This window comes from Oryzias melastigma, linkage group LG5 (genome assembly GCF_002922805.2).
Source record: "Oryzias melastigma strain HK-1 linkage group LG5, ASM292280v2, whole genome shotgun sequence".
NCBI classification, from domain to species: domain Eukaryota; kingdom Metazoa; phylum Chordata; class Actinopteri; order Beloniformes; family Adrianichthyidae; genus Oryzias; species Oryzias melastigma.
This window is the reverse complement of record NC_050516.1, coordinates 20,059,922-20,084,243: the sequence shown is the minus strand read 5'-3', so window position 1 is coordinate 20,084,243 and position 24,322 is coordinate 20,059,922. Positions and strand designations below refer to the sequence as shown.

Sequence of the window (24,322 nt, the reverse complement as noted above, 5' to 3'; positions counted from 1 at the left end):
ATAAGCAAATTATAAGCATCTTACTAATGCTTATTAATATCTTATTAATACTTAACAAGCACACCTTAATATAAAGCGTTACCAAACAGTTTTCTTAGCAACAGTGCTTTTAATAGGAAGACAGATTTTTAATGGCATGTAGCTTAATGAGTAACAGGACAAGCAGGAGTTGTTGCCATGTTAACAGTTTTCCTTCTTTTCAAATTAATCGCCAATCTGACTAGATTTCACCCGGAGACACCAACATTGTAGCGTGATAAATCTTGTATCCACTTATGAAACTTGGTACATTGCTCAGGTTGTCAGCAGGTTTCCTGCAGGTGCTCGTCCCATTCAGCCGGTTGTTTCATTAAATCTTTTATTTTTTTCCTTGTCTCATTAAATCTTAATTGCTTTTCAAACCAAATAGGACAAAAAAAGAATTTATAGGTCAGATTAGACCATTTCACAGATTGAAAATGTCATGTTTCTGACGGTCCCTGGAAGACCAAAGCCCATGACCTTTTGGAAAATGCTTTAAACTTGAAGATCCTTGAACAACAATGCTTCATTTGGTTTAAGTAAAACAATTACTTCACTCAGATGAAGCCAATTAAGGTTTTGACAAACTAGAGTAAACTCTGGGTTAAGCAGCAGCAGCCATCCTTCTGGGTTTGAATGAATGCATTTTTGTGAGAGAATACCTCGAAGTAACAGTGCCTTAAATATAGATGAGGAGAGAAACGCCATTCAAGAGTGGATCGTTTACCGACTTTATAACCATTGTTCTGGCAATATTCATTGGTAACAAAAAAGAAAAAAGATATCTTTATATATATAAAGATATATATATATATATATATATATATATATAAATTAACTTTCATCAGTGTTAAAAAAAAGTTAAAGTTAATAGTTACATAGCCCCAAAAGTAATTGAGTTAGTAAATCAGTTACTGCATCTTTAACGTAAGTATTACTCAGCAAAGTAACAGTTACTTTGCTAGTTAAAATATGGCAATAAATTTGATGTTTTTTTCTCAGCTGTTCGTAAACATGATGAAGCATCAAAAAATATTAAAAATTATACTTCTAGAATTCTAGTATAGTTCTGCCAATGAAATTATGTTTTGGGGTGAGAAAAAGCACTCAATCAAACCACATCAATAAACTGAAGTAACACGCCACAATTTGTACTAAGTAACAGCGCTGAAGCGGAGACAAAAGTAATCAGGTAGATTATTCTTTTACTTTACTTCTAACTACATTATTAATGCAGTTATACTTACACTGCGTTATTCCCAACACCTGTTTCCATTTTTACGCATGCCGCCATTTGGAGCCAGTCAAAAGGGATTGGTTGGAGTTGGTCTGAGTCAGCGTTTCTACAGGGCAGCTACTGTTGCCAATCATGAGTCCACACCTCTTCAGTGAAAATGGAAGAATCTGTCAACCAAACGTTTGAGGTGGGCACCACAAGCTTTAACTGAGGCATCTGATTGGTCAGTTTATAACTTGAATAAGAAAAAAATAATGACAAAAAAAATAGGATTAGAAAAAAACATCAGAGCAAGAATGGTTATTCTGACTAATCGAATAACAGTAATAATGGTTCATTCCTCAATATAAATCTATGGGATTTTGGCTTATTTGAGCTGTCAGGTACTTTCATGAGGGGAGGGGTCACTCAGTTATCATATACAGTCAATGTTGGGGTCAAAACAGAAGTTACTTACTACATAGCACTTCCTCACATTAACCCCAATATTTCCTTCATACATGTCAATAAGCATTTATCCTAATTTGTGTGTGTGTGTAATTGAAAAGCTCACACACAAACATTCTCCATTGTGGTGGTTTTCAAAATTAACTGCATTACACCGTCAACAATATATATTATATTTTAACTACTGTTCCCTTCTTGATTAGCTTTACTGAAATATTATAACAGTAATCAAGTAAAATAAGAAGAGAGTGAATAAATAACAAACAGAGACATCATCTCTAATCTATTGTCTTTTTATTGCTACAAGTAAAAATGAGTTGGAAAAAGTTGAAAATGTTAGTTTAAGCATATGAAATGTAAAGATTCATACATTTAGGTTTTATACTTTCACTTTTTAGGTTATTTTAAGGGAACTCTTGTTTGACAAACAAGGTAGTAAAAAAAACACTCTTTCTGAACAAACATTTTCACTGGTTTTGGCCTTTTGCTGCATCAAACATCTTCTTGCGACCCTCCATGCCGGACATCGCCTCCACGTTCTTCCTCCAGTCACTCACCTCCACCGTCTTCTCCTAAAAAATAAACATAAGGACATTTTTTATGAGTTAATTTTATCAGCTAATTGTAATAGTTCAGTCCAAAATCAAAAACACTTTTCTGGTTAAAAGTAATTTAGTACGGTTTCAACTTTTGTTGAAAACTCAAACTTCATGTGAAGCTGTAAAAACACATGACTTGATTATATTTTTTAAGTGCATGTTCTTGTTTTGTTTTTGACTTAGCCTACCTTCTCTGCATCCTCCTTCTTGACAGATTTTAAGTTTGCTCGCAAATCCATGGACACTTTGTGTTTGGAGCCCAGAAGGGATCGGAGGATAGCATCAGCAGAAACCCTCACCCTTCTTAAGTTTGGCCTTTTAAACTTCCCTCTCAAGTCCTGCACCTTGATGTTCAGGTCTTTGATCTACGGCAGAGAGAAGAAGACGAAGATCTTGTAGATCATTTGATTAACACCGCTTAAGGTTTTATTTAAAATGTCAAAGTTCTTCTGCATCTCTGAGGCCGTCTGGATTCGTACCTCTCTGGTGTTGTGCAACACTTTGGCTTCAATGTCATACCGCTCTTCATCCACTACATCTATTTTGGTGTGCAGCTCTTCACATAACTCCTATATGATGGGGAAATCAGAACTTAACTAAATTAAATCAACACCCTAAGTCACTTAATTAAAACATTTTTTGCTTTTCAAATTTAAAGCAAAACAGCTAAACATGGAACTGGTACCTGCAGCTCTGCCAATGACAAACCACTGGTCTGTACTGGAGGGGATTTCTCTTCCAGGTACTTTGCCTTTTGCTCCTCTTTTTCCACCAACTCCTGCTCCAGATCCTCCTTAGCCTTGGCAGCCATCAAGCTCTAACAAACGCAACAAAATATATTCAAGTGTCAAATTTGCTTTTAAACTAAATAAAGATTGGCCCAAATGAATCCTTTAAAGTTACCTTTAGCATGAGCTTTCGAGAGGCTGAGATTTTAGATTTCCTCTGCAACAAAGTAAAAAAAAAACAACAAAAAAAAAACAATTATTATAATATTTTATGATGCAGTTTAGGATTTTGTAAGCACTTACCTCTGGTCTGTGGATGGAAAAAGACAAAGAAAAAAAAGACAAAAAATATTAATAGCAGGAATAATAATAATTAGACTAACATATTTACAAAGTAACACAAAAGTACTTACACTTTCTCCAGCATTTTGGTAATTCGCCTGCAAGACAAAAATAAATTATTTTTAATCTGAAGTGTTAAATAAGTTATCTAATATTTGCATTTTTCTGCTTCCTCATCAATCTTTCCATCATTGAAGCTTACAGGGGAAGTCAATGCTACATAATTAAGATTATTGCTATCTATTTATAACATTAGTTGAGCAGTTCTGAATGCTTTTTGTTGTTGTTTTGTCAGGTATGATTGCGCCTGCTGGAGAAAATCATTTGGTCACCTCCCACTGTTGATAGCACAGTCCTCAGCCTAAGCAGTGAAGTGATGGCAGATGGGGAGAAGCACACCGAGCCCCCACTCTGGGGGCTGCAGCTATTCTACTCAGATAACACGGCAAGTTTTCACCCCCACTTTTCTGCTGGATTTGGCTAGGGCCATGATCTTAACAGCAAGGTCTTGTTTTTAAAATGTTTATAAATTCAAGTAAGTACAAAAAAAAAAGAAAAAAAAAGAAAAAAAACTTGTTTTATCCACCACCACTAGAAAAAAAAGCATATTTGATGTATTAATTATGCAACTATTAGTGAATTCTGGCAAATATACTGTAGGTAAAACTAAATACACACACAGTCTAAATCAAATGACAATTTTTTCCATCTTGAATTACTATCAATCTTTTCAAATCTTAAATCCAGTAACACATTTACACTTTGGGGGTCTAAGCAAGCGCAGTTATTTTAAATGTCCTTTTACACTGGGGGATTTTCTATTTTAGAAGGAAAGAAGAAGAAGAAAGCTGTCTACATGTTTACTTTAGAAATCAACATAGTTTAAATACACAAGATATTACAAGTATTGAGCAAAAATATTTTGTAACTTTAAATTATTTTACTTTTTAGCCCCAAAAATATATCAGATTTTTTTTTTAATTGTAAATAAAAAAATCGCATACCAAGTTTTTATTTTTACATTTTTGTTTTACCTAAATAGTAGCTGGTGAGACATTTTGTTGTAAATTTAGTCCTTAACAGAAACATATAATATAGTTTAATGTGATAATGATCCTGTTTAAACACAATTTTATGTCTGTTGTAGTTTTTTTGTTTATATGTCACAACATTGAAAATTCTTACCTTTCTGGTGGTTGTTGTTGTGGATGCTGAAGCCCAGTGTGTTGAAGTGAAAGGATGAGCCAAACCTCAACTTTTCTATCACGCTGAGACCTAAATAGAAAAGCATGCACACATGCACTCAAAGAGGGGGTGGTCCCAGAATAACAATGGTTTTAAGCCTCACAAGTGTTGACAGACGTGCACTGAACAAACTGTTTCTAAATCTTTTAGATTGGATGCTTTGCAGATAGATGTCTGCTTTTACTACAAAAAGTTCTATTCATACTTTCATTTCCTGCTAATGTGAATCTGAGAGACTCAGAGAGTCATCCTGAAGTTCTTCCATTCCAGACACTTTGCGCCCCCCTCCCTATCTGATATGGATAGTGGAAGGAAGTACTGTTAACCCCTGTTTTAAATAAGGAATGCTTTTTCTTGTATATTTATAGCATCAACACCAAATAGAGACAAATTGTAGAAACAAGCTGCTGCCACTCCTTACATTGCTGTTACTCAAGAAAGTTAAGATAGTTTTTCTTGTATTTCTGCCATCTAATGGTTTTTGTGGTGGTTATCTTTTAGTATATCCCGTCAGGGGGCGCCACGGCAAATCAGCTTTTATTGATGTCTTGACCTGAGATTTAAAACACTCAACAGAGTCAATCTGATGCAATAACAGTGGGAGGGAGCTCCAAAGACGAGGAGCAACTGCTTGAAATGAGAGATCTCCACTAATCTTAAAGCAGGTCAGTGGAATGCTTAATAGATTTTGGTCGGAAGACTTCAAGGATCAGGCGAAAAGTATAGGGTTAACAGTTCATGGATGTACATCATGGGGCCTGACTGTGCAAGGCTCTAAAAACTAAAAATAGAATTAAAAAAACAATTTGAAATTTGACAGGTAACCAATGTAAAGCAGACAGAAGAGTGTTCGTTTATGGTTCTTGTTAAAAGCCTCGCTGCAGAGTTTTGGATGAGCCGAAGACGGTTAAGGGAACCTTTGTTAAAACAGGTAAAAAGAGAGTTATAGTAATCTAAACGAGAAGAAATAAAAGCGTGAATAATTGTTTCCAGGTCAGAACGAGACAGAACACCAGCCAAATGAGGCATCCAGCTACCATTTCTGTCAAGTAAAGGAATCTTAATATAAAAAAAAAATCAAGTTCAGATGAAGATAAAGAGCATCTCCCTTTTTAGACTAATTATTAAAAACAAACCCATAAATAAAAGCAGTATGTATTTCTGTCAAAGTCTTTTTCTGTAGATAAAATTGTTAAATTAAAAGACTGCTCTTTCTAAAAGTAGTTGTACAGAATAAATACATTCTATTCTATATTTTATAATGGTTTATGTTCTAACTATGTACAGTTATTTAGGAAACCAAAGCTCTTGTTTAGACCAAACTGGAGAGATCAGTTCTTTAGGTTCACTTTCTCATAAGAAACTCGTGGCAGATGCATTTACTGTCACAAAGCAGAACATTCAATTTTAATTTCTTTCAATAGCTAGATTGGTCATATGTTTTACATAATCCTAAACATAAACCTTCACATAATTCTGCAACAAAACTGTTGTGTTTTCATGTTGTTGTTGACTCGTAGCACAGAACAAACAGTTGCCCCTCCCTGTCGCTGAGCTGCATCCCAGCTGTTGCTGCCTGGCACGTCAGCCAGCAGTGCTCAAACACTGCAGCTTCATTGTTTGCTTCAACAGCTGGCAGTTTGCTCAGTTAGATTTGGAAGAAGAACATTCAGGATCACCAAAACGTGGTTTCAGAACCATTTAATGACAGGGAAACAGATAGATATCAGTCTTCATGATGCAACAGAGACAGAATCATGATTTTCTGGTGTTTATTTTATTTGCAGAAAAAAAGAGATAATATGTACAATATTTAAGGATGAGCTTTAGCATAAAACATCATTTTAGAACATGAAAAGATTCTATGGTCGTTTGTATTTTTAGACATTAAAAAACTGTTTTTATTTTCCTCACATCTCAATTACATCATTTTTAAAGCTAGCTCATTACATGAGAAATGAAGACAATGAGGTCATCCAAACACACTAAGTGCTTAACTGTTTTGCATCTGCAGACCAGACTTTAAAGCATCACACCCGTCTGGCAAAAGCTGCATGTTTCAAGCATTGCTGTGAACTGCCTGTAGCTAGAAGGAAAGGTCAGCTATTGACTGAAGGAGCCTGGAAGCTGCGATAGCACCAGATGCAAGCCCCACATGGGCTCAGGCCTCAGGCCTCACTGAGAGTGAGCCAGAGCTCCAGCTCCTTGACCAAAGCCAAAGCCCTTGGGACCAAAGTTCTTTGCATAGCAACCTGTGAATGAAAATACAAGATTATCACATTAGAATTAGGTGTTATAATCCTGCTTTCAGTTCATTTTGGAAGGGGCTTATTAAGATTTGTACTTATCAATATTTTACGCAACAATATAATTATAGTTAAGAAAGTAATTTATCTTTTCTGTGCATTGAACACCGAATTGTTCGTCTTAAAGCAGGGGTGTCAAACACACAGAAGGTTATCTGGCCCAGTTGTGAAGAAAAAAAAGAAAGGATATTAAAAATAAAAGCAAGTTACTAACCTATTCCTGTGACGAGTTGTTTAAAAAAAATGACTGAAATGTGCAATTCTGCCACTAGGAGGAGCAAAGGCAAGGCAAGACTGGCATGACAAGAGATCCAGAAATAAGCAGTATATCTTTGCAAGTACATGCCACATTTGGGTAACATGCAGTTTATTTTAGCATAATCTTTCCATAATTTGCACCAACAGTTTAGCCCTGGTGCTTTATTTTCCCATAGCCCCCTCTTGAGGTTACTATAGAGATTGCTTCAATGTCAGATGTAAAACCTTTATTATGTATAAATTGAGTAAACCTTTTATTTATTTCTTTTAGTAAAATGCATTGTATTTGAAATCCATTGTGAATGAATGTATAATAATAGGTGATTAGGAGATTAGGTTGCTTNAAAAAAAAAAAAAAAAAAAAAAAAAGCTACAGATAACAAGTTGACCATATAGGTTGTTTTGCTATTATGTTACTGGTGCGGCCCACCTGAGATCAGATGAAATTAATGTGGCCCCTGAACTAAAATGATGTCTTAAAGTTCAATTTTAAGACCTTTAATTTGTTTTTTTTTAATGTTAGAACATTTGCACACAATAACTTTTTTTTTTATGAAAGAGTGATTATTTTGGTGATAAAAATACAATAAAATGTTGTGCTAGTAGAACTCCCAGCATGTGTTTTGATTCACAGACCTTTGCAGTAGATCTCTCCATCCCTGTCAGCGAGAGTCGTGGACTCCAGGCCTTTACCACACTTGGCACAGCGGAAGCAGCCTTTGTGCCATGACTAGTGAGCAAAACATTGAACACAGTTCTATCCAGCAAAGTATGAAAAAGTAAATATTGATTATTTTGAGAAAATACAAATGTTCTTACATTGCCTCCTCCGACAACCTTCTCTGCTGCATACACCGTCTTCCCACATCGAGGACAGACGTCTGAGCCTGCTGCTTTCTGGGCAAACTTGGAGGAGTTGGGGTTACTTGTTGGACGGTGAGGAGCTTGTCTGGTCAGGGAGGGAATCAAAAACATTTTCTGAAATGATTTTAATCAAGTTTTACATCGTCTACGTCTTGAAAAACTCAATCTGACATCTAGATGAACAGCTCCTCCTTAAAAGCTAAAGTATGTTCTGGATGACTAACAGGGAAGAATGCACGACTGTTTTGCTCACGCTTCAGGCTTGATTCCAAGGCCTTCTCCTGTGTCCATATTCAGCGTTCCTGCTCCCCCTCCATAGCCGTAGCCTTTTGGCCCATACTTCTTGCCATAGCAGGATTTGCAGTAGATCTCGTCCACATGAACAGCCACTGTTGTGCTGTCTAAATTTTTCTTGCAGACCACTTAACGAGAAGCAGAAAAGTAAATTCACAATTATTAGTATCTTTTAGGCATTTTGCACAAACAAAATGATCTAATCCCTATCAAAGGAGTAAAGTGGTTGAACCACACGTTGGCTTGTTTGGATAAGAAAAGAAACTGTTGATGCTAGAAGGGGAGCGTGCTTTTACCATTTAAGGAAGACTAAATCTTTGTCACGTTTTCTTTGGATCCAAATAAGGCCGGAGACAGCGGAGTGGAAACCTGCAGATGCTCACTTCCCTCCATTGATGCAGAATTCTTTACATTCTTTCCAAGCACTCCCAGCAATAGAAATGAGTTAACAAAAGCTTAACCTGAGTAACACTTACTGCACAGAAAACAGGATTTATGCCAGCTCTTCCCTTCACACTGCACCTCCTCAGCAAAGTAGACGGTTTTCTGGCAGCAGCCACATTTATTTCCTCCTCCAAAGGGCATTCTGCAAAAACAAATGAGGGTTTTGTGAGTTTATCTTCAGAATACGTTTAATGTTCATTTATTCATCAACCAGCAGGTACAGACAAATGTAGAGGCGTAAAAAAGCAAAACCCATAAAAGGAAAAGTACCAGGCTATTCTGATAAATTGCTTCCCCCTTTTTTCCTGTAGTGTCAGCCGGCAGCAGAATATCTTTGACAGGCGTTTAGGAAAACGCTATAAAATGCAAAGTAGCTACTTTGAACTCCCCTTTAAAAATGATGTCATTCTCTTAACAGGTTTGCATTGGTTACTATTTTCAGGTTGTTTTAATGAGGATAAAACCCTGAAATGCTTCATATTCTTAAAAAAAGAGGTAATCGCCTTCATATGTGGAAGATTAATGTAGTTTTTACTATAAAAATAATATAAACTTTCCTAAATATACGGATCCAGGCAGTTACATCTCTTATTTTGATAAAAAAAATAAAAAATATATATTTTACTTAAAAATGAAAGTGATGCAATATTCTGAAACATCTATTTTAGGATTTGGTTTCCTTAAAAAATGTTGTTTTAATGAAAGTTTATAGTTCACAAAGTAAAAAAATATACTCTTTCTGCAGCTTAAACTTCTGTCACTAGGTGCTGAAACGACTTCAAAATAGATTCTTACCTTATTTGAAGTTAAAAGCTGCTCCTTGCTTTGGCTTTATGATGAAACTGGGAGATGGTTTAGTTAGGAAGAGACATTTGTTTTGAGGAGGAGTAGAGGAGGGATGTGTGGACACCAGGCAGTACTGAGGGAGGAGTCAGGGCATGGAGACACCAGGGAGGGAGATGGAGGGTGTGAGGCCTTCAAGAGACAAAGATTCACTGTCTTTGTGGATCTGTGTTTTGGAAAAGAAAAACCCAAACTGTATTAATCTGCCTCATTTTATCCTTTCAATAGTAAACAAGTAAAGCATGTCATGTTTAAAGTTACTGAAATCCCCTTTCTTCCTCATTCTGATGCTCCTCTTAACTGCATCCCACCAAAAATATTTTAATTACATTTTTCATTAAACCTTGTGATGTTAACCTTGAGGTAAAAATAAATAATTTAAATGAACATTATTAACAATTCCAAAAGCTCATGTCACAAGTGTTTGAGGTTGAGTCCAAATCTCCATCTGTGATAAATGCTTCTGTGAATACATGTCGTCACCACAGCGACTTTTCCACCTTCATTAAGTTTAATCCTCTGAGTCCTGCTCTCTCATGTCCTCATTCTCTACATTCATGAACCCTTTATTTGATACTAATCCTTACGACCGTCTTCCTGGCAGGTCTCAGCATCTTTTATCAGTGCAACATTTGCAATGTCTTTGTTTTAATGAAGTCCTTTTGTGTGATCAACAGGAACAAAACTCGTGAATTACTACTAAATCTTAGGTGTGTACATTAGATTTTTTGCAGTGAGAGATAATCGAAAGACTTTTGTATAAAAGCATAATAGAACAAAGAGTTTTATTTTAATAACTAAACTCCAGACACAATGCTGGCGTATTTGCTACCAGACCTAATCAGAGACATTATTAATGATGTTGGTGCAACAATTATTGAATAGCGTGATAACAACGAATTACATCCAATTGTTTCTACAGGACCTCAGCTTCTAAAGATGGCTGATGTTTTTGGCAGCCACACAAAACTCAGAAAATGAATATCCCTTGCTACCGGCCCTCTTTACTGTCAGAAAATACAAGTTCTTGACTTTACACATGTTTAATGCATCTCTTTAGGATTATGGAGCCTGAATTAAGGTGGACTTGAAGGAACAGATTCTACAATCTGAACCCGACTGGAGAGTCATTCATGGACAAGATCCACTTGAGTCATATGTGTTCTTCTTTTTTATACAAAGTTTAAACTCCAAACTTGAAGCTGACATGCATCTGAGGAGAGGAAGCAACCGAGGACTTGTTGAAGGCTTACTTACATAGAGAAGAGAAGTGTTTATAGCAAAAACAACAGTTTTTGTTTTTTCAAATGCCAGGATTCTGTGAAGTCAAAGTCGATATGGGGCTATCAATTAAAGCGATGATTAACTGGTTTTATGGTAGTTTAAGACAAATCAACTTTAAATGTATGGTTGTGAATAATTTCAATTAAAAAAAATTATATATTTTTTTTCTTTCAGAGTTTATGCTAATGTGATCTATTAACTATTTTTAAAGTGATCCAGTGTGGAAAAAAACACAAGAAAGTATGAAAAGGGTGATAGAGTTAAACTACATTAAAGTGCTTACAGTTACATTTTAAAGTTCAAAATTACGTATTTTCTAAATACATTTTCTGAATCCTTTCTCAGATATTCTGTTATTGAAACCCACACTCCTTGCTAGTTGGTGGCACGGTTGTATCAATCAAGTGCCCTAAAAAATATCCAAAAAAGAAGAAGAGGATTATAGAAATTCCAGATTGAGTATATAATCAATCATCAACTGCTAAAAATTGCTTTGTGGTTTGATGAGGACCATTGATCACAGCTCAAATATAGATAAAATAAAAAAAGCCAAATGCCAAAGAAAAAAAGAAATTATTGACTGAGAAAGAGGTTTTTCTTTTTAAAATTTCAATTCATTTGATAAGAAAACAGGAAAACATGGGTTCTGTTAGGTTTTCATAAACCATGACAAAAATGTTTTGCTCATTATTTGTAACTGGAAATATATTTTTTCCTTTCATTTTCTGCATGTTGAAACTACATTGAAACGCTAAGATTTTTTTTTAAACTTTCAGATTAATTATTAAATCAATTAAAGTTTTCCATTTGTTTCTAGAAATTAACCCCATTATATTTGTTTTATAGGAAACATTTATTTGAGAGTCTCATGTTTAAAACAAAGACAATACTCAATATGATCTAATAAATGTAATCGTAATAGTTAGATATTGTGAACGTTAAAACATTAAGGCCCTCTTCATGCATTTTAAAGTACTTTTGCTTATATTTTAATTAAAACAAATAATGGAAAACATTGAGTTCAGTTTGTTCTCATCCCTCACAGGAAATATCTGTTAACGTGAAAAGAAAAGGGACACAATCTGCAGGATCTGACTTCCTTGCTCTCTGATCCCTCCAGGCTCTTCACCATCATAGGAAGAGACAATGATGAACTCGTGAAGCCTATTTATAGCCTGCAATGGCCAACACTAGCCCTCTGTCTCTGCTCGGTGGACATCCGCCCTGGCTAGTTATATAGATGTGCATGTGACTGCACTGACAGAGGAAAAAGAAGGCTGGAATGACAGCCGGAATATTCTGGAGTAAGAGGCGCAGATGGGAAGCATGCAGAGAGATGTGAGGCAGGACTGGCGTTGGGCTGTGGTCCATCCATCGGTGAGTGGAGAAGCCATGGTTGGAGTGGTGGAGTTCAGCGTAGGCTCCTGTGCTGACGGTCCTTCCACTGGAAAAGTCTTTTGTTGAAGTCAGTAGGTAAGCTGATAAAACACTTAAGAAAATGAGCTAAAATCACCCACAGAAAATGTCTAATAGTAAATGACAATGCTTGTAAAGAACTACAATGGGTTAAAATTCAGTAGGTTGTGCCTTTAATCTACAAAAAGTACACCATGGGGCCTCATTCTAGAGTTAACTACTGTACATGTATTAATTATTGAACTTGAATCAGAGTAAATTCACCTTATGATGAGAGACTGCTCAGCTTAAAGTCAATTTAATGTATTTTCTTTAAACAAAACATGCCTGAAAACTTTAAAAAAAACCTACATTCACCATTTTTTTAGTAGTGCTAGACATATATTCAAAGTTTTGTTCAAAATACCTGCAGTGTTTGACATTTCTCATTAAGCAAAATTTTGGCATTTTGCTTTTGGATATTTGTAACCATATAAATGTTAGTAAAACTCTTGTTGTCTTGCAAAATCTTCTTTAAAAAATAATTTAAATTGCAAAAAAATGTCTGAGGTTATAAAGTAGAAGGGGGGGTGGGGGGGTATATTATACTGTTCTAATACTTAATGTTTACATTGTAATGAGGTATAAATAGTGTTCATAGAATCACTTTACTCATTACTCAAAGTAATCCATTACTCATTGTTTTACTTTTTTCAACTCACAAACAAATTCTCAATGCAATTAAGCCAGCACATCATTGTAAACTCAAAAAAATAAAAACATAGAGGCTACACGAGGTCAATCAGTTTTTTTTTCTTTTTTTTTTTTTTAGCACCACTTCATTCATGAGAAAATGTATATTACATAGTAGCCAACATGGTGTGCAGACAGGTTGATCATTGACACTAAGGCAGTGGAAGCAGTTCATCACAGGACAAAACTTGAACTTAATTAAAATGTTTTAGTCTTTGTTTTCAACAAATTGGAAATAATTGAATATCTCCAGTTGAAAATTCAGCCAAATCCATAATTTCAACTGACTTTATCTTACTTTGATGCATGCCTCAGTGAGTTAATTTATTATTTTTTTATTAGTATCCATTTTGTTTAATTTAACCAAGAGTCAATGTCAGAGCCAAGCGTTTACAAAAAATAATTTGTTCTATTAATCATCTTTGGTTTCACTGCACCAAAATGTGAGTACTGAAGCAGTCTAGTAATAGTACTTTATTGCCAAAATTTGAACTGTGATCTGCTACTGACAAAAGTATTTGAATTACAGTATTTATTCCCCCAACTCTGGGTATAAAGTTCAGCGCTGAACAATCTTTGTGTCTGATTGAGCTGTTGACTTCTGCTGTGAAGCACACAAGGCTGCAGTTCCATAAGTCTGTCAGTAGAGGTCACACTTGGGTGACATTTGGGTTTTCTGAAGTGGAGACACGCCCTGTTTCCTAATCCTATCTGCTGTCTCATGTGTGCTACTTGCTGTTAAATGTGTTGATGGAGAAGGTGAACGGGTTCACTACCTGAAGAAGCAGAAGCATCAAAGCTTAAAGTTTGCATGCGATGAGAGAAAGGTGAAGAAAGAGGCTAGGACTTGTAATCTCTAAAGCCTTGTGGGCTTGTTGACACTATCTTTTCACCTTTAATTAGGCTGGGATTGTGCTCATTCATGTGCAGGAGGCTTCACGGTGAAGATAGCAATTTATATCTCAAGGTCAGACAGCCTTTGTTAAGCATCTTGCAGCTTAATAGCTATTTCTGAGCATTTCTGTGTCCAGCCACTCCACATCTTGGACTTATTCTCATTTCTCTGCAGTTTGTGACTCAGAGTGTCATTTCCGAACTGCCTCAGTCTATAATGTCTCATAACAAACTTCAGTTGTCCTGCTGAGCCCATGAAGCGTGTAAGAGGCAATTTCCTCAAATTTGCCAAATTATTACTCACCAACAAACCATCTTGGTTTGCACTTTATCTCACCAGTGTGCCTGTTGTTTCATTGCTCCTGGCACAAACTAAATGAGTCCCACCACACATCATTGGCTTCCCTCACTTTCTAAGTTGATTGTGTTAGACATTTTGGAATATTTGCCAGCAGAACTCATGCAGGGGATAATCTTAGTGGCACTTTGCAATCCCTACTTTAGGATTCATTTAGAAGTGTGTGAGCTCATGCTTCTGTCAGTCCTTCCTCTTAATCTGACACCACTGAACCGGCTCCCATTTGGCCCAGATTCTCGCAGAGGGTCATGGTGAGGGAGCCTGTGCCCTGTAGCCAGCCATCTACAAACAGCCGGTGACAATTCGAATTAGTTCAGTTGACCGGTTCTGGCTGTAACTCATGACAATAAGCACCAGGCGGAAAAGACAAACACACAATCTGCAATGCCGGGCTAGGACAGCTGAAGACAGCCAAACACAAAAGGGGTGCACAGTCAGAGACACTTTTAGGAGCATTTCATCAAGTGAATGGCCCAGTTTTAGCTCAGCACTTTTGTGCAGAGACTTGAACTGGAACGGAGCCAGATCCATTTTCCAGAGTGTGCCCACTTGCTAAGTAGTCGGATGCACGGGCAGGAACTGCAGCAGAGGATCTGTCTTGATTATTGTTATGCAAGCAGGAGGAGAGCAGTCCCACTTTGATCCAGACATTGGACGGAGGCTGAGATGCCTCGTAGTTCGAAGCTGCTGCTTGCTGCCTCTGCTGAGAAGCTGCACATCTACGACTTTGCACTGTGTGCTGGGAAATACGGATGGAGTGAAAACACCTGAACGTCGTGGCGTAGCATCCTCAGTCTGGGATATGCTTATATTTTTCTGTTTCTGAAGTTACATTTCTTAGGTAAGTGGCAACTCTTAAATATGACATCAGTGTAATTTCCAAAACAGTTCCTTTGATTACATTGACTTGTGACTTTGAACATCCATCCTTTTATTCTTTGAGCACACCTCGTCATGCTCATGGATTATACACTTCTGAACAACTCCTTAAGTTGTAGCGTAACCCCTTGAACTATTTATTAGTTGCACAGTAAATGACAGTCTTTAGAATTTTGCAGAATTTTCAGTCTTGTTCATCATTAGACATGAAGGAAACACAACAAGGTCTGCCATGTTGTGTTTGATGGAATGTTGTGCCCCTGGAATGCTGAATCATAGCAGTTTACAGCAACATGCCAATGCTTCAAGCTTTTTCTACTTATCGTTTTAATGCTGGAAATTGTGCATTTCCTTAAGGACTCTCCATCATCATATTTGGGTAAATATAGCAGGAAAATATAAAATACTAATTTTCCACACTTAAAGTACTTCGCTGGTGTTTTGTGTTGCTCACAGTTAACACAAATCTGTCCACACATTTGAAAATTAGACAAAATATCCAGATTTTTGCCACTTTGAGTTAATAGTTTGTTTTTTTGTAACTGAAGTAATTATATTTTAACCCACATAAGTACATCATAGTAGGATACATTTAATGTGCATACGTGAACATATGTGTATAATTACTGCAGCATTTGTTTACTGAGATCTTTAAGTTCTTTTTTTTTTTTTAAATGTTTTGCCTTTTTCTTTATTGGAGGCCTTTATGTCCAAAGGGGCCTGTAAATGCCACGTCTCAGTGTCCTAATTACAACTGCATGAGAATGTTTGTGTTTATGCTCGCATGGAGATGTTGTGGTGTTTATTACAATTCGAAAACGGGCTTCAACAGAGGACATTTTCCAACCTTATCTAACTCAAAATAAGATGACCCAGGAAGCACTGATAAATATTTGATAAGTTCTTTTTAAAGATGTTATATAATGATGAGCATTCATGACTGAGGAGGAAAGGGGGAGTCTTGTATTCTGCAGTGACAGACCTACTCTTGTTTTAGTGTGAACTTGACATTAGCTGCAAACAATAAAAAAAATGTGTGGTAAAGTTTAATATTTCAGAGAGGTCTAAAAATATACCTTAACATTAAATAAAATAATCTGCTCTTATGTGGCTTTTTTAATGGAATACTCCCAAGATGTTTTGCTGAAGTTTGGACTCAGTAGGGAAGGTTGTGTGTTGTTCCACTGAGTATCCTTTTGAGTTTACAGAGAACAGTTTAAAAAAAAACCCAAAACATTTCAATATCTGATGAATTTAGCCTTCAGAGGGCCAGATGGGGGCAGTCACGTCAATTAAGAACAGGAAACTGGGTTGTTAGCCCCTATTGCAGAGTGTTTCACTTGTGGGCCATAAAGCATTCTAAAATTTGACAGAAAAAGGAGCAGATCCGTGGAGTGTTTTGGTAATCTGCCTCATAAAAGAGATAAATGACGTGGAATCAGGATGAAAACATGCTTTAGTTTGGATTAAAAGTATATTATCTTAAATCAGAACATTTTGGAGTTTTGATTTCAAATCTACAACTTCTGTTGTCATTTTAGTGCCAATTGCACCAACGTAAACATGAAGAAATGTTGCGTTCATGTGTTGTTGGAATGATCAGAAAAATGACCGTCAGACTCAGAAAACACAGACGAGCGTCAAAAAACAACAACCCGACAAATCTTCCAACACTACATGAATGCAGAACAACTTTCTGCAACTAAACAAAGGTCAATTTATTTGTAGTGCACCATCTATGGGGACAAATTAGTAAAATAAAACATTAATAATGATTATCACCATCATTTATTCCAGTTTGGAGGACCAGATTAAATAATTTGACAGGCCCCTACCCTATAGTTTGTCCACCCCTACCATATTGACTCATAATAGTTGAAAAAAAACAAAATGGTGAATCTGCTTTTTTCTGCTAACTTCAAAAAGTGAGCTAAGAATGAGTCAAAAGTAACATAAAAGTGTAAATCATACTGCCTCAGATTACTTTGATCCCTTTCATATGTAACAGTGCTTGTTCTGGTCAGATTTAAAAGCTTCAGCACTAATTAAGCATATTTAAATGGTGTACTCAGCACAGTATTGTGGTTGACCATATCCATATCTTTATACCCATTTAAAAACCGAGTTTCCTTCAGACAGGATAGAGCACTAAGACTTAAAGACTCAAAAGTAAAATAAATAAATAAATAAAAAATAAGAGTGCACTATAAAAGCAAGCGAGAATCTAATCCAGTGCAGCAATGTGTATCTAATCAAGCAGACCGTGTGTGCGTGGTGAATTCTTCCAGAAGTTATGAATCACTCTCGGCAGGACATGTGGTGTTGCTGATAATGCTGAGTGTGTGAACTGTGAGCTCCACATCTGGCAGAGTAGTTACGGCTCCATGCGGTCGAGGATGACCATGAAACAGTCGACTGACTCTTCTGTTAAACAGCCTCAGCCGCCTGCAGGAAATGAGCACAAACTTTAAATCTCTAATGTTTACCTTTGAGCGCTCCTCGAGGATGTACAAGATAGATGGCTCATTTTATTGCTAAATATTGAACTTGAAATGTCCGGTGAACAGCAGTTTTATGAGAACTGATGCGAATCTTCTAACATGAAGCTGTTGGACGGTTAGTTGTAAACTGACTAAAGGTATTTCTTTTGGAGCTTCATAACTTGATGAATTTAGTAAAATAGTGGACGATTCTGTGTTTTGAATGGACGTCACTGACAATGATCATTTTTAGAAATGAAGAAATGAAAATCACCTCTGCTTTTTTGCAGATTCATATCTCAACTTGTACTATTCTGTCCAAGTTCAACCATGCATCATGCACTTTGTATTCCATACAAGCGTGTCATTTGATTGTGTTGTTCCCACAATTCATGCAAACCACACTAAAGAGGTCCAACGTGTGCAGTTTTTTTTTTTTTTTTTTCGCTCTAGATTTCTTGCATAAAAGTGAAAAATCATGTTTGTTTGATAATGTATGACCTCAACTTATACTATTTAAGGCATCCCTGCAATTTGGACTGTGAGGTTAAGGTTAGCGTGCAGTGCTCCTCTCCTCTTCCCAGGAGAGGCAACCGCTCACACTTTATGTCATGTCAGTGCGGCAATAGAATATGTAAATATCTTGTCATTTTCTTATCTTGTACAACTTGCTGCGGCAAGCTGTTTGTTTTATTGTTTTGGGATTTTACATCCATCGCTGCAGAAGATGTTGTGCTGATCCCTGAGGGAGCCACGTCATCTTAGTTTTTCAGGTTATGATAAATATTTTATGTGAGAAACGCAAAGCAAACTTGACGTATCAAGGAGAGACGGCCTCACTGACCCATGGCTAGCATGCACTAAATTGCATGCAATTCTATTATAAGGGAAAGATAAAAAAATATATATATTTTTATATATGTATATTTGTTAAAAAATATTGCAAAAAACAAATATTGTGGAAATGTTAAACAAAAGTCTTATTTTCCAATTTTAATTTTTCTCAATTTCTTCTTTTATTTTTAACAACCACTAATTGGTTAATTAATAACATTTACACCCATTTGTCTTGATTTTCTTGTTATTTCTATCTATAAGGCTATCTGAAGATCTATTTGTTTGAAGTTTTTTTTTTTTTTTTTTTTTTTTTTTTTTAGTAACTTTGAGTTCAAAACTAAGCTGTGTAATGTGCTGCATCTGTGTTTTTGAGGGATTGATATCAGAACTGCCCTAATGGTATATGTTCAGGAGCCACAGAGGCTCAGGAGGTAAAGCAGGTTATTCACTTATCAGTATAGGTCAGTAATTCAATACAGCTCCTCCATTCCAGGAACTATCCTCAGGCGAAACACAGGTCTTCTTCTGGCCCTTAATGTGTTACTGTGAAAGATATGGGAGAAATGAAAACAAACGCTGCATCAAAAAGGCGTTTTTATGTTGATTAAAATAATTAAACTGTACAAATGACTATTTATTGTCTGTTGTTTGGTTGTGTTCTAATGAACACACTTTTGCTTACACTCTTCAATATGTATTTGCCAGTACTGTAAATTGAAAAATATTTCAAAGTAATCAAAAGTTTAATAAAAATGAATAAATCATGATAAATATTAAACCATTTTGACATTAGAATTAGCTCATTTCATTAAATGTTTTATGTCTTTTAAATTCTTTTCTTCACACTGTGACTTTAATTTCATAGAAAGTGTTGGTTTTGGAAGCCATTGTGAAGTAAAGCCTTGTTCCTAAATGGGTACAAATACAGATTAGCGCTGCTCCATAATCAGATTTTTTTTCAGGATTTTAGTCCTCCTAAATCTGTACTTTGGCTGAATTAGGTGGGTTGATTACACATCGCTGACAAGTCTTAAATGCCAAAAGCTGTCATTTATAAGACTTTCAAAAAATAATGCATTACAGCCCATTATCAGGGACCTAAAAGTGCCTTATAAAGGGTAATTCCCTGTAATCGGCTCACAGATTAACTTGCTCACAAAAAAAGAGTGCTTTAATCTCAAAAAGTGCCATCGGATTTAATTAAAAAGCAAACAAAAAAAACTTGCTATTGTGTGTTTATCATTGACTTCTAAAGTCCAGCTGCCACTTTATTAAATAAAAAAAAATGGTAAGTAAACCACAATAAAACAAAAAACATTAAAAACGAGAGAGAGAAAAACTGAATGAAATGTAGTGGTTTAAATCTAAAAAAAACAACTCATACATAACCTTTATAATTTTATTTAAAATTTTGTTGTGGCATTTTTTTACTGTGAAAGTTTTCTTAATCCGATGTTTCCATTTTGGGGTCACAGTGTTGCCAGAGCTAGTGTTGGGCAAATTCAGGGTACACACTGGACAGGTCGCCAGTCCATCAATCCCACACACATTCACACCTAGAGACACTTTAAAGTATATTAACCTATCAAACGTGTTTTTGGACTGTGGGAGGAAACTGGAGAGCCTGGAGAAAACATGCAAACTCCACACAGAAAGATCTCAGTGGGATGCAAGCGTACGAGAACATTGTCCACTGTGCAGCTATACAGCCCCACTGCTTTGTCTGCAATTGAAAAAAAAATAAATAAATAGCAGTTCAGACAACACATTTTACCAAAAATGTAAGAATTGGAATAACTGAAAGAAAAAGCTAAAAAAAAAAATTGTATTTACAGAACCTTGCACATTTTCAGTTTTCACAGTTTTTATGTGGCTCATGACTACCAGTAGTTTCTGTAAAAAAATAAAGGACCACAGCTTTCCAACAAAATGTAATTCTTCTATATGATTAATCATTGTACGTACATGCTCTCTTATGGGGTCCAGATGACCCCATCCTGTCATTGGACACAAGTGAAGATTAAAAATCTATGAAAAAAAAGTTCAGTGCACTGTCTTGTGGGTCCAGATGACCTCACTTTTAATATACACATGCTTAGGATAGTGGGAGGGTACGAATGTTAAGCCTTGTTTCCACTGAGCAGTCAAGTATGGTCCAGTATTTTGAACGTTTCCATTGTAAAACGGACTCAATAAACAGTACCGAACCGTACCTCCTGAGGCCCCCATCCATTGTAGGTCCATTGGAAGATGGAACGGGACGGCTGGGGCGGAGCCGCTGTAGTCTCCTGTTGATTTACAGAAAGTGATGACAACATTAGGAAGCACCAATAAAACACTAAGCAAACATTTCCGTTTAACTGTTTACAGCAGTATTCTTCTTTGCCTCCGGCAATCTTCTTTCAAATGACATTAAATTCCTGTCAAACACAAAAAGTATAGCAAGAAAAACTAACAAAAGTCTACACCACGCACGTGCAGTGAATCAAACTCCTGAGTGTGAGAGAGGCTTAACTGAGTGGAAACGCCTGCTAGAATTAACTGGGCCGTCCGGTACCGCTTTTTACTGGACTGGACCACTAAGTGGAAACGAGGCTTTAGAAAGGCAAAGACAATTTTGTTACAGTTAAACATTGTCACCATTTTTTTTTACCATATAATAATCTCAAACCAAAGCAAACTTTCAAGTTTGTGATTTTCCTTTTGTTTTTACATGTAAAAAAGCTTTAAAATTAGTTCAATGATATATATGTTCAATGGTATATATATTGATACATTCCAAATGTTTAATACTCCAACAATTCTCAAATGCAGTCCTGTGGTTTGTGAAACTCCAAACAGCATTAAATGTGTGTCAGATATGGAAAAAAAAAACTCACTTTTTCTCATGTTTGAACTCTTCAGAGTCTGCAGCTGACCTCACAACATGATCTGTCTTGAAAAGCTGGGACACCGGAGGACAAGTTTTAAATGAGGAATCTGGGACTTGGTACTATTTATAACAATTAAATCAGGTCTTGGGCAGAAGTAGATAACAGCCTTGAGAAAATTGAATTTAGGAGCTAATGTAATGGTGCACTCTTTGAACTCTTACCTCTGGGTGCTGCTCTTCACAGAGCCGGATTCTGAACGGCAATTAAAGCATCTGTTTGTCTGCAAAGACACTTAATGGTGAAACTCTGTTTTTGATGTCAGCTGATGTGGATCTGACCAGATCTCACCATGAAAAGGGCTTCGCATTAAAGTATTTGCAATCACAGCAATGGGAAAATGCAAATTGTTGAAATGTTGTCGACAACAATTGACTTTCAGAAAAGTATTTGCAATAATTTGCCTCCTGTCTTCAGCGCTCATCATCCGACCTTCTTCTAAAGCAGCATAATGCTCTCTGAGTGGTTTGGAGAATCTCCCAGAATAAAAATTGATGTTGTGCCGACACGATGTTGGTCTGCACATGTATCTTTAGTTTAACCTCAAGCTTGATTATAGGTTTGCTTGAAATGGGTAGGATTTTTTTTTCTGCTTGTAGCGCTGCCTGATGCCCTGAAGTCATGCACAGAAGAAGCTCCAAAGTGACATTCCAACTGAAACGGAAACACGAGCTCCATTACCGTCCCTAATGAGATTGAAACGTTTATCATTTTTGTCCTAATAAGTTCAATGTGTAAAAGTGGACTGTATGGAGCTGGATAGAGATAATGTTAGTGGTATGTCTCTTCACTGGTTTGTTGTCCTGCTGTATTGATTTGCCCCCACTCTCTGAAGCAGCATGTGGGCCTAAATTGTATTACTGTAAGCTGCATCATACTCCTCTAAGTGTGGCTTGTCTGTTGAGTGCAAGTTGGCTGCACTGCAACATGCTGCTGACTTTACTGCCTCAGCTTCCATGCATTAAGTCTGCTGGAGCCGCTTCATATTCAGGTAAGAGGAGATCCACCTAACTGTTTTAATCTAGATTTACATACAGTAAATAATTTGCATATTTTTGTTGGTTTAAAATATGGTTTAAAATAAAAAAGGGAAGAGTATTTAATTGCATCTGACTATTTTCATGGATGTCTGTCTAGTTGGATTCTACTTTCAATATTCAACAGTAATCTCTGAATTATTCATGGGTTTCCGTAGATGATAAAAAGACATTTTATTAATAAAAAAAATTGTATGCATGTTTACAAAATATGTGAAAAAATAAACAAATTACAGCAACTCTGTGAGTACACTCTGAAACAGCCAAACTTTGATAGTTTTTATGTCTTAGAATGAACGGTTTCATTGCAGTTATGAAAGAAGCTTAGGACTTTATAAAACAGATTCTGTGGTTTTAATTTGGAGTATATTTCAAAATTATAGCAGTGTTATTACATTAATGTCAGAATAATTCAAAGTAATTTCAGAGAAGTTCTGACAAAAAGATGAAGCTTAAATGAAACATCTGAGTGCAGAAAAGATGACATCATTTGCATATATGATATGTATTATAGAGAGATGTTTTTGACCACAGTGCTGCAGTATACGAGTGTGCCACGACAGATCATCAGGTGTACTACAGGAAAATCTCCAATTTCATCAAATTGATCAAGCTCACTATCACCAAGGTATCAACTCTGTGTTTATCCAAACAGGACTAGGTTAGTCAGATAGGTAGAAATATGGAATATTATAAAGGACTTTATTTGCTGTGTTTATTTGATTCTTATTGAACTCATTTAAGGAGATACTATATATTGTTAATGGAGAATATTTAGGGTTTTTCTTTGTTTGTTTTACATTTTTGGTTGGTGGTGTGGTCTTTGATGTCTAAAAAACACTGACATAAGGACACTACTAATGTAATAGTCTACTTCCTGAGATCATTTAATATCTGAATAAATCTGTTTATTTCAATTCATGTTACAGACATGAATTGAAGGAAAATAGCTTTATTTTTCTCTTTTTAAAGAGAAGGAAACAAGAGTTAAAGTTTTAAGACTGAAATTATCTTTTAAATTATCACGTGTAGATCATACTCTACTAGAATGTGTCATTATTGTCAAACATTTTAAATGGCAGGTTGTAGAATCTGTCTTTTTTAAACAATGCATGAGAGATACTAAGCCTTAATTTAAGATTTACAATTCACTAAATACTGTGAAACAGCTGCACATTCCAGAGAGTCTGCTGCACACAGACAAAGTTTCCAACCACATGACCGACCGGCTGAATGAGAGCATGAGTGAGTGAGAGGAAGAGGAGGGGAGGATTGGTTTAGGGTGAGGAACTATTAAACCATCATATGTCCATTACAGCATCAAAGCAAGCTAAATGTCTTAAATCCAGACAAATCACCAGTTCAAATATCCAGACCCAGACGATTATTGAGATCAAAAAGTGAAGGTTAATGATGTTTGTCTGACCTTCAGCTGCACTTTTATCTGAAGTAGCTGATCTTAGAAAAAAAAAAAAAAATCTCTAAAGATTCACAAGTAACCATACCCTTTGGGTGAGAATAATTTAAAAATAAATCAAGTAAACTCTAATTGAATCAGAGCAAACTGCATATGTTTCAACAGCTTTGCCAAAAATATTCTTGGACTTTTCCTCACGACCTCCATTGTGAGGCCTGCTGTGAAGGCTGGTGGCAGACTGACACCACTTGGCATATGCAGCATGTCAACTGCTCCTTTCAGGCCGAGCCAACTCTGGCTGTCCCCGCCTCGGCCGGCAGGCTGCACCTCTATGCCAAACACCTAATACAGGGGTCTCAAACTCGCGGCCCGCGGGCCATTTGCGGCCCGCAGGATGATGATTTGCGGCCCGCGTCTTCATATGAAAGAT

General features: G+C 36.3%; 3 protein-coding genes across 10 annotated transcripts in view; 1 reads left to right on the top strand and 2 right to left on the bottom strand.

Moving 5' to 3' along the window:
* Nucleotides 1-857: 857 nt before the first annotated feature.
* tnni1b (troponin I type 1b (skeletal, slow)) lies at nt 858-5,138 on the bottom strand. 3 transcript variants are annotated; one of them, XM_024271074.2, is made up of 8 exons: nt 4,560-5,138; nt 3,446-3,472; nt 3,336-3,342; nt 3,208-3,249; nt 2,990-3,121; nt 2,784-2,873; nt 2,493-2,669; nt 858-2,277 (listed from the first exon to the last, which is right to left on the bottom strand). In XM_024271074.2, exons 2-8 carry the CDS (start codon nt 3,457-3,459, stop codon nt 2,173-2,175), a joined length of 567 nt encoding a protein of 188 aa, XP_024126842.1. In that variant the 5' UTR covers nt 3,460-3,472; nt 4,560-5,138; the 3' UTR covers nt 858-2,172. The 3 variants fall into 3 exon arrangements, with proteins under 3 accessions (XP_024126842.1, XP_036067873.1, XP_036067874.1); XM_036211980.1 differs by lacking the exon at nt 4,560-5,138 and having other exon boundaries at nt 3,446-4,323; XM_036211981.1 differs by lacking the exon at nt 858-2,277 and having other exon boundaries at nt 2,349-2,669.
* Nucleotides 5,139-6,303: 1,165 nt separating this feature from the next.
* Nucleotides 6,304-9,723, bottom strand: csrp1b (cysteine and glycine-rich protein 1b). Its single transcript, XM_024271073.2, has 6 exons — nt 9,581-9,723; nt 8,818-8,927; nt 8,301-8,469; nt 8,003-8,132; nt 7,820-7,913; nt 6,304-6,871 (listed from the first exon to the last, which is right to left on the bottom strand). The coding sequence occupies exons 2-6, from the start codon at nt 8,924-8,926 to the stop codon at nt 6,795-6,797; spliced, it is 579 nt and encodes a 192-aa protein (XP_024126841.1). The 5' UTR covers nt 8,927; nt 9,581-9,723; the 3' UTR covers nt 6,304-6,794.
* Nucleotides 9,724-14,400: 4,677 nt separating this feature from the next.
* Nucleotides 14,401-24,322, top strand: part of nav1b (neuron navigator 1b) — a 61,373-nt gene continuing 51,451 nt past the window's right edge. For all 6 annotated transcript variants that reach the window (XM_024271197.2, XM_024271200.2, XM_024271195.2 and 3 more), the window contains exon 1: nt 14,401-15,153. The gene's annotated coding sequence lies outside the window, so the exon portion shown is untranslated. The remainder of the gene's footprint in view (nt 15,154-24,322) is intronic.